The 13,835-nt window shown below is 40.5% G+C and overlaps 1 protein-coding gene across 1 annotated transcript; it reads left to right on the forward strand.

Annotated features, from left to right (window-relative positions):
- The first annotated feature begins 11,707 nt into the window (after positions 1-11,707).
- LOC149621070 (uncharacterized) lies at positions 11,708-13,399 on the forward strand. The gene has a single exon (XM_089854689.1). The coding sequence runs from the start codon at positions 11,708-11,710 to the stop codon at positions 13,193-13,195; it is 1,488 nt and encodes a 495-aa protein (XP_089710815.1). The 3' UTR covers positions 13,196-13,399.
- Positions 13,400-13,835: the final 436 nt, after the last annotated feature.

A 13,835-nucleotide genomic window follows, 5' to 3' on the forward strand; every position in this document is an offset into this window, starting at 1 on the left:
TTGAACCCGCCAAATTCAGTTTGCAGTATAGGGACCGTCCATAAACTACGTCACACTCATATGGGGGGAGGGGGTTTCTAAATTTGTGACGGTCCATGTCAAGGGGGAGAGAGGGGTTCTTCGATGCGTGACGTCACATTTAGCATTGATTTTGTTACGAAGTCAGTAAGAGGGCGATTGGCTCTCTTATGTTATAGAAGAAGAAAGACAACATTCCATAGTCCACCGTTACAATAATTTTCCAAAATTGTTATTCCATCATCGCTTAAATAGTAGAAAATTTAAGCAATTATCTACTATTTACACCTTTATATATAGCCAATTTAAATAGCGCATTTAAAATAAACAGCGTAAACTCTCTTATGTCTCTGTTTATTCGCCCCTATTATTTGTGAGGATGAATCAAATCCCCCTGCCGATTGAAATGGTTTCGATTCTTTGGCAAATTTTCTAAATCTCAAGCTTGATAAGTCTGTTTTCGGTGACAGTGTCGAAACCTAAAAAGTGTGCCCCTTTAACTAAGCTTTTTGGAACTTTTTTGAAGCTTATAAAAAGCTCATCCAGACACTAAAATTCTAAAGGTCAATCAGAGGGAAAAAGCTTAAAACGGAAGAGAACTTGAATTTTCAGCCGAGCAAAATATTTCTGAGAAGGCGGCATATCACTCAAGAAATTAATCAAATTAAATTTGTAAATTAACTCAAATCATAGTTCGGAGGGGGTTAAAGAAATGTGACGTGGTTTTTAGGGGAGGGGTCTGAGAAAGGCGTGACGAAGCGTGATCTGGGGGGACGGGGGGGTCAGAAAATGTTTTTTTTTCGCGTCACGTATTTTATGGACGGTCCCAATTTAAACATACAACATTACGAAAATTTCAAAGACTTGGAAAACTAAATTTTTACTGAAAAACAATTATTTAATTGCCGGTGCATTTTTTTACAAAAAAAAAGCTTTATCAATGTCTGCTTCCTTAAAGAGAGCGCACGCTCAATGGTACCAGACTTTGCAGGATTCGCATTCAACCATATTCACATTAGAGTTTATTTTGGGACACAATCCACATTTCCAGTTTTCACGTTTCATTTGAATGATTTGATCAACCGCAACTGCGGAGTCGCTTGTAAGATAAGATTTTGAGAACTGTACAATTTCTTCAGTTTCGTTAATTACATCGTCCGAAATTTTTTCAGGATCAGCTTCAATCTCTTCCTCTTGGATCTTTCCTGACCCAGAAATTGCTTGCGTAACTTTGTCTTTATCGACGAAATACGACAGAAATCTTTCAATATTTTTTTTCTTTTGTATGCTAAAATTTCTTGCAAGTTTGGTCATTTTCTTTCGTTTTTCCGTTGGGTTTTCAACTAAAATTTCACGAGAAATTGGAGAAGCGGTATAAGAGTGATCATTTTTATCATGCACATCTTTAATTCGACCATCTTGCGTTAAATGACTGATTAAAGATGCTTTCTCTACGATGCTTGGTTTACAGTATCTGACATTGGCATTATTTCTCGTCTTGACAGTGGAAAAGAACCTATTTTGTTTCTCAATATTCTTGTTATGTGGTGTACGTTTATTTGACGTGACAGTGTTCTCGCATGAAGATGTAGATCCAGGCAGTTCTGAAACTGCAGATAAACGCAAAGCTTCCTTAGACCTTGAAAAATTTATTTCCAGGAGAGCCTTCGTAGATTTTATCTGTTTTCTCACGGTTTCTATGATATCATCGTTCTGGCAATTTCTTGCAGCCCCACATATAAGCCTTTTCTTTTTAATCGCCTTTCTTCATTTGTTGTTTATGGGGGTGGGGTTGGGTGTTCGACGTCTTACTAGAGGGGTTAGGAAGATGCAAGACAAACACCTACCTCTTTTTTCACTAATGATTCAACCTCGCTAACGCTAGACAAGATGTTAGAATGCAGTCAGTTGTGGAGAGTTAAGGCCTTTTAACGGGAACGAGGGGCTCATAAAATTTCTGAATCAAAAGTGACCGCGTTTTTGATGGTATGTGTCAATTGAGAATCAAAATAGATTCTAATCCAAATTTTAATATTCAACATAATATTCAATCTTATTCATAAATTTCACACACTTTTATAGGGGTCAAAATAAAAATTAAACAAAAAATCAAAAGTAATATCCTCTATGGAATGTCTCCTTTAAGTTTCAAATTTAAATTTTAGGGGTGTTTAGGTTCAAATCGTACAGTTATGCACTAAAATAATAATGTTCAAAAATAGAAAGTTAGGATTTTAAAAAATGAATCAATCCGTCAACCATAATCTCAGTTCTTTAACCATAGTTTCAAATCAGTTTATCAAAATAGTTTCAAGTTTTTAATTTCTTACGACAAGTTGATCCTCTTCCATATTCTTCTTAAGGGTTAAGGGTTCTTTTTTCTTCTTTCTTGTTACGCGATTTAAGGGTTTAATTATGTTTTTTTCTTTTCTTTCTCGATTTAAGGGTTTTACTTCAGGATCTTTTTTCAGGTTACACGATTTAAGGGTTAATTATTATTTTTCTTTTAATATTTCGCGCACTCGCGCTCCTTCTCTTCTTCAATTTAGATGTTTTAAAAAATGTTTCCGAGTTTCTCCAAAAAATTAAGGATTCAAATTGACGAAAAATAAAGGTATCAAAATGAATAAAAAATCTCTCCGATTCTCTTCCAAAACTTAGGGATTCAAATTGATGGAAAATAAAGGTATCAAAATGAATAAAAAATATCTCCGATATAAAATAATACTCCGGACTTTTAAGGGTTTCTTAAGGGTGAGCCGACAGGGTTTCATTAAGCAGTTCAGGAATCGACTGAGGGTGGGACAGGAGGGACTTCGTATATATAACTTCTAGTTTCTCGCAAGGATTTCTGGGACAATGACGTTTGTTGATTGACTTCGGTTTGGCGAATAGTGGACCATATTCATTACGTAGCCGGGCGGATTCATGTTATCAACGAATAGGCAAAACTTTTAAATCTGGGACCAAATGGGGATTGGTCAGTTTAAGGGTTAAAAAAATGTTCTAGAAGTTTCTCGGGCCAGGTACCAGGATAGTGACTCAAGGTCTTGTTGCTTGGGGTCTAAATCAGCGTGACATTTCTCTGGGTTCTTGGAAAAAGTTTTCGTTGCTAAGTATTTCATTTTGTACTATGGATATAGGGGTATAGGATAGTTCTAGAACGTTCTGTGTCAACATTGAGGGGCTAGTTCCTTTTCTTTTGTACGAAAGAATTTCTTTTCAGTTTTTTAAAGGGATAGGTTTAAGTTTAAAGGGCTAGTAATATCTTTATAATGTTAATTTAAAGATTAATCAAAAATTTTATTTGATTTTTGGGTTAAGATGGTTACACACATAGAGACATTATATCTGCAATCAGATCTTCCTTTTCCTTTTCGAGAGTCTCTTTTTTATTCGATTCGGCTAAAAGATTCACTAGAAAATTCTTGTCAGTGGGTTGTTGTCTTTCATTTCGGGTTGCGTCTACCAACGTATCACTAAGTAGTTCGCCTGTTATTGCACTTGACGTAGGCTCTACGATTCCACTGGAACTTCCTTCAATTTCTGAAATTGGGGCTACTTCAGACAGCATGATGTTAACAAGGTGGATGTGTTTACATATGTTTGTGTTAATTTGACGGTCCGGGAAAGTGCAAGAGAAAGTGTGCACGCATATTTTGCAAACGCTGCAAGTAGAAAAGCATTTGCAGATGATGTCATCTTTTGTCACCGTGTACTTCAGATTATAAAATGCGTCGCTTTCCGTATTTTTCAAGCTTTCTTCACTCGTCACTTCCCAAATTGATCTTCCAGTTTCTTTGACCAGAGTCCTTGGTAGGTTCATAGCTTGATTGTGTCTCTTAAAACCTTCCGTCGATTTCTTTGTAATCTTTCCTTTCGTCAGTTTGATGAACCTTTGATGAGCTTGGCTTCGGTCGTAATCCAATAAGTTTGCGAGACATCGGTCTAGTCTCTTGTTTTGCTTTCCATCAAGGATATTGTATTTAAATAGCTTGTGGAACGCTTCTAAATACATATTTGTATTTATTTCGGAACCAATTCGATAACACGAAGCCCATTCTTCCTTGCAAGAAACCCATTCCTTTTCAAAATAGTTCCCAAATGTTTCGGTTTTATCGTTTTCTTCCATTTCTCTTAAGCTCGTAGCAAGCATCTTCTCAAATTTTGACTGATCTAACTCGTCTATGAGTAGCGATAATCCTTTGAACAAATGAGAGGCTAATTCTTTGTCCGGAATTAGTGATAATTTTTTCCTGATGTCGTGATAGACGTGCCATTTGCATAGAAGTTTTTTAGTATTTTATTAGATTTTGAGATTCTGACTGAGATTTTAGAAATCTTGAAATCTACTCCAAGATTTCGGGATTTTCAATGAGATTTTCAGATTTTGAACGCGATTTCGGGATTTTGAAGGAGGTTTCGGGATTTTGTTAAGGATTTTCAGATTTTGAAGGAGATTTCGGGATTTGGAACAAGATTTTCAGATTTTGAAGGAGAATTTCAGATTTCGAGGAGATTTTCGGATTTTTGATGGAATTTTGGGTATTTGCATGGGATATCAAGATTTACCATAGACCAATACGAATATTACATGAAGAGAAACAAACTTCCAGGGGCACACCTCTATAGTGGATAATTTCAATCATGTCAGGAGACACCGCTAGAGGCATGACCGAGTTGGCTACCCTCTCAGATGCAGTGAGCTTGGACTGCCTCTAGTGTTGTCTTGTGGTGACAGGGAAATTATCCAGTATGTAGGCGTGCCCCTGGAAGTTTGTTTCACTTTAGGTAATCGTATTGGTCTATTAACCTCCGGTGTTCATAGGATATTTCGAGATTTTGAAATATAGGTTTAGGTTTTATCCCGCAGAAAAATCGACAAAAATAGTAATTTTGTAATACAGTACTCTTATATAGCGCAGGCGCCAAAAAGTGAGATGGAAGGCAGAGTTTTACCCTCGTGTCTTCCCCTCAAAAATAGATGCAAAACGTGTATTGTAAGCGTGGGGATTTTCAGACTTTAGGGTGAGATTTCGGGATTTCTAGATTTTAATGTGGGATTTCGGGATTTTCAGATTTTGAGATAGGGATTTTGGGATTTTCAGATTTTCACGTGAGATTTTGGGATTTTCAGATTTTCACGTGCGATTTTTGGGATTTTCAGTTTTTGACTCTGGTACTCCTGAGCCACAACTGTCGACAACAGCAGAATCCAGCAGCAACCAGTCAGAGTCATCACCTCCAATCGCAATTATTGACAGCCCACCAGCAGTAAGAACAAAGAGTGGCCGAGTGGTGAAAAAGATCCTCAAGCTTAATTTATGAAATAGATAAAATCCTAACGATATGTAAATTAACTTAAGAGAAAGTATGTTGTATAATTTAGATACTGAACTGAACTGAATTGTCTTAGCGAAGATCCTCAAGCTTAATTTATGAAATAGATAAAATTCTAACGATATGTAAATTAACTTAAGAGAAAGGATGTTGTATAATGTAGATACTGAACTGAACTGAATTGTTTTAGATGATTGAATTGGACCTTGTACATTGTGCAGGCCTATATAAGTATACGAGCTAACGAGGGGCTAGTTAGTTATCGCCCGAACACTTAATAAAGTTGATCTTATTATGTTTTAGTCAGTCGTGTTATTAATGAGCAGATAACACAACACAGGGGATTTCATTATTGGGCGAATTTAATACTAGAAGTCCAACCATAACCTCTGAAAAAATTAAGAAAGAACCAGAAATTCCAGAATCGAGTGATAATTTTAGATTAAAGCTTGACTTAAATTGTGTGAAATTGGAAAACGAAACTGCAACGCCTCTTCCATCAAATGAAGTGATTTACGGACGGAATTCCGACGCATCGAGGTTGGAATCAAATGTAAAATGGGAAGAGCCAGTTGATCACCTGAAGTATGAGTTTGGTTTTCATAACAATGACGCTGTTGACCAAAACAATCAGTTTACCATCAAACAGTGTTCCATTATTTTGACAAAATTGGAAGATTCGGGGAATTATCATGGATGTTATTACGTCAAGGTGAAAGAACCACCTTATCTCTACGAGGTGGTTAAAGTTAATTTGAATCCCGTCATTTGAATCCATTTTGATATGCTTAAACAAGGTGAGGCTTATGTCTGTGTTATAATTGAGTAATCGTCACAATTACAGTGACCTCATTTCAACAATCCTGCGTGTGTTTCCTACCTATGTTGTCAAATAAGGTTACTCGAATTGATGAGTTACTTTGCCTTTAAAATCAATATTATAAGTTAAGGACATTTTTGGTTTGAATCGGTGCATTTCTTGATGTAGTTAAGGACGTTTTGGTGTTAATCGGTTCATTTCTTGATGTAGTTAAGGACATTTTGGTGTTAATCGGTTCATTTCTTGATGTAGTTAAGGACATTTTGGTGTTAATCGGTTCATTTATTGATGCAGTTTAAGATATTTTTGTGTTAATATTTCATTTCTTGATGCAGTTAAGGACGTTTTTGTGTGTGAATCTGTGCATTTCTTGATGTAGTTTAGGATGTTGTAAATTCAAGTTCACAATTACAAATTCAGAAGTTTAAGATAAAATACAGTTTTTCTTAAAATCAAAAGGTTACCCCTATTCACTGTCTATGACAACATTAATTTGACACATTTGGTGTCAAATTTAAAGATGGGGCGGGGCATTCATTATCCTTGCTTATAGTTGTTTTAAAACGGCGGTGGCCATTTCCCTACTAGAGAAATAATTTCCCATGTTATTTAATTGAACTTATTTCTATGGGAATATTATCAATTGTTCGTCAAACGATATGATTAAGTGTGTAACTGTTCCCCCCTTTATAAAGCTAAGTTTGGCCGGTCGTTTGGGGGAATTCCATTACAGGACGTTAATCAGCCTTACGTAAATGTCGGGGGATCTTGTGACAACGTTAAGTCATAAAATCAGGGATTCTAAAATGTAAGCCTAAAAGCTGCCTAATCCGACTTGGAATCTTAATAACATACAACCGTCATAAAGGAATTTATTTACTGATTTCAAAATTAAGAAAACGATTCCTTTCCAATTGGAAGTCGCGACAAACAAAACACGCGTTCCATTACTTCGCGTTTATATGCGGGGAGCGACTATGCTCCTCAGCAATCAAAAGGAATCTCCGTTCTCTCGACCCGGCGTTGAAAAAAGTAACCTCGGATCGAAGGGAAGGGGGAATTGACGTCGACGGCGGAGGGCTGAACATATTCCCAACAAAAATACAAAGTTCAGCTCTCCGTCGTCTGCAACGGGGTCGGAGGGCGAAACCGTTGCAAGCCTTGCCTACGTCCTGATCCCGCCGGAGGGAGCTTTTCGCTCTATCTTGCGCGGAAAAATAAGTATTTAAAATAATATGACGACACACAGGCCCAGCTAAAAGCGTTCCTGGTAGGAAAATTCGGCGAATTAAATTGCCAGTTTTTTTTATTGGAAATTGGGTGCCGTACTCTGGCCTTGATATAACGTAGGCAACGGATTAAGGTTATGGAAAATTGATTCTTGCCTTCGGAGCTTCCTTGCTACCAACCACAGCCCACTCGATCACGCTTTGGCTTCACACGCTATGGAAGCCTTCCACACAATTTTTTTCCTATGTAAAAGCGCCTGTTGGTAATTTTGAGCTTTTTCGCTCGAAAAATCGAAGGAGCCAGCTTTAAGCATGACCGGCTATGGGAGGAACACAGTTATTTAGCCCTAATTTTGAAACTACTGGTTCAAATCTCTTGAAATTTTAAAGAGATGTGCAAAACAATGTGTGCTATTTCTTGGAAATTTTCAAATGTTTCCCTTTTATAGTTTTTTTTTACAAATATTAGAACGAAAATTAGCCCACTGAACCCCCCTCCGATTTCATTTTTAAACTGGTCCAGGCTATTTTTAAACTGGTCATTTGCCCTGTGCCACCGCCTTATTTCCCACGCTTATTTGAATTAAATTGAAGAATGACGCCTGTAGGGCCGGAAATAAGAAAACAATATTATAGGACATGTGTCCAGTGACCCCTCCTTTGACTGGAAAATTTATAGGACATGGTCCACTGGAGTGTGCATAAATAGTGTCGCATCTTCATAATCAAGCTATCAAAACATCCCAAAAAATTTATTAGTCAAATGGTCAGTGACCAGGGCCGGAAATAAACACAGGACACTGGACATTGTCCATCAAAATTTTAAAATGTCCCATAACTTTTTTAAAAACTAATGGGGTCGCTGGACATTTTGACCAATAAATTTTCCTTAGTTTTGATAGCATGACTATGACGATGCGACCCTATTTTTGCACACTCCAGTGGACAATGTCCTATAATTTTTCCAGTCAAACAGGGTCACTTTTTCCTTATTTCGGCCCTGAGCATGCTGGCTAATCTTCTGGACACGAATTTTACCTTGCCAAGGCAGGAACCAATCAGACCTAATGCACTAGGTGTTGTATAAACATATCACACCCTGTATATTATTAATATTAGAACTAGTGTAACACCCTGTATATATTCTATTGTTTTTTATACTACAAAGATAATGTATGTCACATGATATTTAGTCTACTGATATGAGTATAAAAGACCCATCGTTAATGAGTAACGTGGCAGTTCTTACCCTACACGCGACGATCGACATTATGTCCAAATAAACTTTAATTAAAACTAAAACCGAGTTTGTCTTCCTTCACTCCAAACACAACATGGTGGAATCTCCAGAATTACCCACGCCTCAGTAAACATACGCCGTCCCAGATCAACTTTATCATCCAGCATGGCCAATTCGCCGCCACTGAACCAGTCTGCCATTTTTCAAATTACGCCACCACCGCCGTTCAACTTTTCAAGTCCTCAGGATTGGCCGAAATGGATCCAACGCTTCGAGAGCTTCCGAAATGCGTCAGGCCTTCACTCCAAACCAGAAGTCGAGCAAGTTGACACGTTGGTCTACCTGATGGGGGACGCCGCTGACGATATTTTCGCCTCGTTTGCATTAACAGCCGCAGAGCAGAAGGTATGTCAAACTGTTGTCTCCAAATTTGAAAGTCACTTTATTGTCCGACGATATGTCATATATGAGCAGACAAGATTTAACTTACGGTTCCAAGAAGAAGGTGAATCTGTAGAGGAATTCATCACGGCCTGCCGTCTTCAGGCCGACAGATGCGAAAACGGAACGTTGCGGGATCACTTACTTCGCGACAAGATAATTATGGGGATCCAAGACAAGGCACAATCGGAATAACTATAATTTGAAGATGCCACGCCACTTACATTAGAGAAAACCATGACCATCGTCCGGCAAGCAGAAGAAATACGAAGGCAGCGTAAAACACTCCACAGACCAGCCGTGGACGCAACAGCAGAGTTAAACAAAGTATCGGCATATCGAAGACCACAATCATCAAGCCAGTCAAATTTTACTTCGACCGACCAAGGGGCCAGATACGGCCACAGACACACTAGGATTCCATGCCGATATTGTGGACACATTCAACAGCACGGAAGAGAAAAATGTCCAGCGTCTAGAGTTTCCTGTCGCAAATGCGGCAAGATGGGTCACTTCGCCAAAGTTTGCCTTTCCGCCGGCCACAATAGAGAAATCACCACCGAAGCAACTCGACAGTACGAACCGTCTGAATCCCAGACACTGGTTGGATCCGTGACGACCAGAACTCACCAATATATTGATGATGCATTCCTGGGTGAAGTCTCGACGACAGTACTAGGCGAGAAATGGATGGAATGCGTAGCAGTCAATGGAGTGCTCATTAAATTCAAGATAGACACGGGGGCAGACGTCTGTGCGATCCCAGAAAGAATGTATAATGATCTGCAACTCGGCCAAAAGTTGCTCAAGCCAGATAGACAGCTTTTTGGGCCTGTACGAACCCAAATGAATTGCATCGGAATGATACGGGCCGCCTTGGCGTGGAAAAGCGTCATAAACCACGACCACCTCTACATCGTCAAGGGACTGCAAATTCCGTTGTTGAGTCTTCTGGCCAGCCAAGGTCTCCGCTTAATTCAACGAACGGATTACGCTGAAATCGCAACAGTAGACAGCATCAAACCACTGATAGAGTTTCCCATGCTTTTCCAAGGACTGGGATGTATTCCGCAAATCTATCGGATCAAACTCATGAAGGAGGCCGTACCACATGCTATATCCACGCCACGACGCATACCGATTCCGTTGATGAAGAAGGTGAAGCATGAACTGGACAAGATGTTACAGCAAGGCGTAATTCGAAATGTCGAAGAACCTTCTGATTGGTGTTCACCTATGGTCGTCGTCCTAAAGCCTGACGACAATGTCCGCATCTGCGTCGATTTAACGAAACTAAACAATTACATTGAACGGGAAAGATACCAAATTCCGGCAGTAGACCACACTTTGGGAAGATTGGCTTGATGCCAACGTATTTAGCAAACTGGATTGCAACTCGGGTTACTGGCAAGTGCCTCTTCATGCGGATTCCCAGAAACTTACAACGTTCATCACACCGTTTGGGAGGTTCTGTTTCACTCGTCTCCCCTTCAGGCTAAGTTCTGCGTCAGAACACTACCAGCGAAGAATTAATGAATACATCGAAGGAATTGAAAAAGCTCTCAGCCACCAAGACGATATACTAGTGCACGGGAAGACTGTAGAGGAGCATGATGAAAATTTGAGAAGGTTCCTCCAACGGTTAAGCGAAAATAAAGTCACGCTGAATGTAAAGAAATGCCAGTTTCGGGTCCCACAAGTCACATTCCTAGGCCACGTCATCAATGCGTCGGGCATCAAGCCTGATGAAGAGATGATCCGGGCCATAGTCGACATGTCAACTCCGACAAACGTCTCGGAAGTTCGCCGACTCTTAGGAATGGTAAACTAAGTTGGAAAATTCGTTCCCAACATGGCTCACCATCTACAGCCGTTGAACAGTTTGCTTAGCAAGAAGAATGGATGGACATGGGGACCTGTCCAAGAGAAAGCCGTAGATTATCTCAAATCAACGCTGACGAGTAAACCTGTATTAGGCTTATACGATCCAAATAAACCAACTACTGTGTCGGCCGACGCCTCAGCTTATGGGATCGGCGCTGTACTTCGTCAGACACAAGCTGACGGCACACACAAGACGATTGCATACGCCTCGGCCACCTTGTCATCGACGGAGCAACGATACGCTCAAATTGAAAAAGAAGCACTAGCGCTCGCGTGGGCGTGCAACCGATTCCGCGACTACATCCTGGGCATCACCATCGAATTAGAGACAGATCATCAGCCACTGTGCGCCATCCTGCAGACAAAACAGTTGGATGACCTATCACCAAGACTACAGCGGCTTCGCTTCAGGTTGATGCGTTACTCGTACACAGTTCGACATATACCAGGGAAGCTATTGATCGAAGCAGACACTCTTTCGAGAAGTCCGTTGCATGACACAACAGAAGTCGAACTCCAACAAGAAATAGAGGCTCACGTTCACCTCCTCATGAAAAGCATACCTGCATCAGATTCCAGACTTGCTGAGATCCTGGAAGACCAACAAACCGACGCAGCATGCATATCCCTCAAACAGTATTGCGCGACTGGATGGCCAGAAAAAAACGCGTCATGGCCCTCTGTGCTGAGTATTATGCGTTCCGCAACGACATTTCAATCCAAGATGGCATTCTAATGAAAGGAAGTCGACTCATTATACCACCAATACGACGCCAGGAAATACAGACTAGACTTCACGAAGGCCACTTGGGGATAGTCAAATGCCGCGCAAGAGCCAAGGTGTTCGTATGGTGGCCAGGTCTGTCACGAGACCTCGAACAGAAGATACAGCGATGTGAAACATGCATAAAACAAGCGACAAATCGACACCAGCCCATGATGCCATCCGAAATCCCAGATAGACCGTGGCAAGTTGTGGCCTTAGATCTTTTCCACAACGACGGACTGTGGTACCTGTTAGTGGTTGACTACTTTTCGCGATTCCCAGAGGTATCGCAGATCAAGGATCAGACTACCGGAACAGTCATTAAAATGCTAAAGATAATCTTCGCCAGATTTGGGATTCCCGAGGTTATCCGAAGTGATAATGGACCCCAGTTCAATTTTACAAAGACCAGAGAGTTCGCCAATTTTGCAAAGACGTACGGTTTCCAGAGCATTACGAGCAGTCCCCGATACCCACAAAGCAACGGCTTCATCGAGGTTTCGGTCAAAACAATCAAAGCCAGGTTGAAGAAATGTGACGACATACATCTGGGACTCTTGGCCTACAGGTCGACGCCACTGAGTAATGGCTTTAGCCCTGCAGAACTCCTGATGAACAGACGCCTCAGAACGACCATTCCCACAAACCCAACCTTACTCAAGTCAGCAGTTCCTCCAAGTACCATGATACGACAACGACATGAAGCCGACCAGGAAATACAAAAGCGCAATTACGACCGTCACCATGGAGTGAGGAGACTACCAGATATCAACATAAAAGACAGAGTCTGGATCATTGACTTAAGGAGAGAAGGTGTAGTCAAAGAAAAAGCCAGAGAGCCTCGTTCCTATGTCATTGAAACCTCGAAGGGAGACATCCGCAGAAACCGGTTCCATCTTGTAAAAATGCCGAACACAAAGCTTCAGACATCAGAGAACATAACTTTTGACAATTCGCCATCGATATCCTCACCACCAACACCAACCATCCCGGCAGTTCCGGACATAGAACTGAACAACCCGACTGATGCGAACACGGCACTAACAGCAACAACCAGCTCCAGCGTTCCGAATCATGACATGATTAGCCAGGAACTAACCAGCCTGACAGATGCGAACACGGCACTAACAGCAACGACCAGCTTCAGCGTTCCGAATCATGACATGATTAGCCAGGAACTAACCAGCCTGACAGATGCGAACACGGCACTAACAGCAACGACCAGCTCCAGCGTTCCGAATCATGACATAATCAGCCAGGAAATAGAGTCGCCAAGCACTTCGAAGAGTCACATCAGTTCAGGCTGCGAGACAAGTATGGAAGTACGAGTCCTAACTTTCAATCATGGAAGAGACTTAACAACGCGAGATCCAAACGCAGCCATAACAGACCAAAGAGCACTAATAAGAACTAGAGCCGGAAGAAACATAAAACCGCCGTTTAGGATGAACTTATGAAAACGAACGTAGAAGGAAGAGAAAGAAGTATGACGTATAAACATATCACACCCTGTATATTATTAATATTAGAACTAGTGTAACACCCTGTATATATTCCATTGTTTTTTATACTACAAAGATAATGTATGTCACATGATATTTAGTCTACTGATATGAGTATAAAAGACCCATCGTTAATGAGTAACGGGGCAGTTCTTATCCTACACGTGACGATCAACATTATGTCCAAATAAACTTTAATTAAAACTATAACAGAGTGTGTCTTCATTCACAAACACAACATCTTGCCGTGTCGAGGAGGGTCTGGTTTGCTCTTTCCGCAACACCATTTTGTTGAGGAGTTCCAGGTATCGTCAATTGCCTGTCAATTCCGAGTTCGCTAAGCGTCGCCTTGAACGAATTTCCCATATATTCTCCCCCGTTATCACTTCTTAAAGTGCCTATCTTCGTTTCTTGAGCATTTTCTACTTTTCGTCTATACACGTCAAATTTCTCCTCAACTTCGCTCTTTTTTAGTAATCAAGTAAACCTCAGTGTATCGTGAATAGTCGTCTATATAACGGTCACGAAGTATTTCTTGCCTCCCTTCGATATTGGCGTGATAGGACCACAAACGTCCGTATGAACAAATCGTAAG

This window comes from Phalangium opilio, unplaced genomic scaffold, assembly GCF_054372755.1.
Source record: "Phalangium opilio isolate 3A_F unplaced genomic scaffold, DU_Popi_V2 ptg000209l_1, whole genome shotgun sequence".
In the NCBI taxonomy this organism is placed as follows: Eukaryota; Metazoa; Arthropoda; class Arachnida; order Opiliones; family Phalangiidae; genus Phalangium; species Phalangium opilio.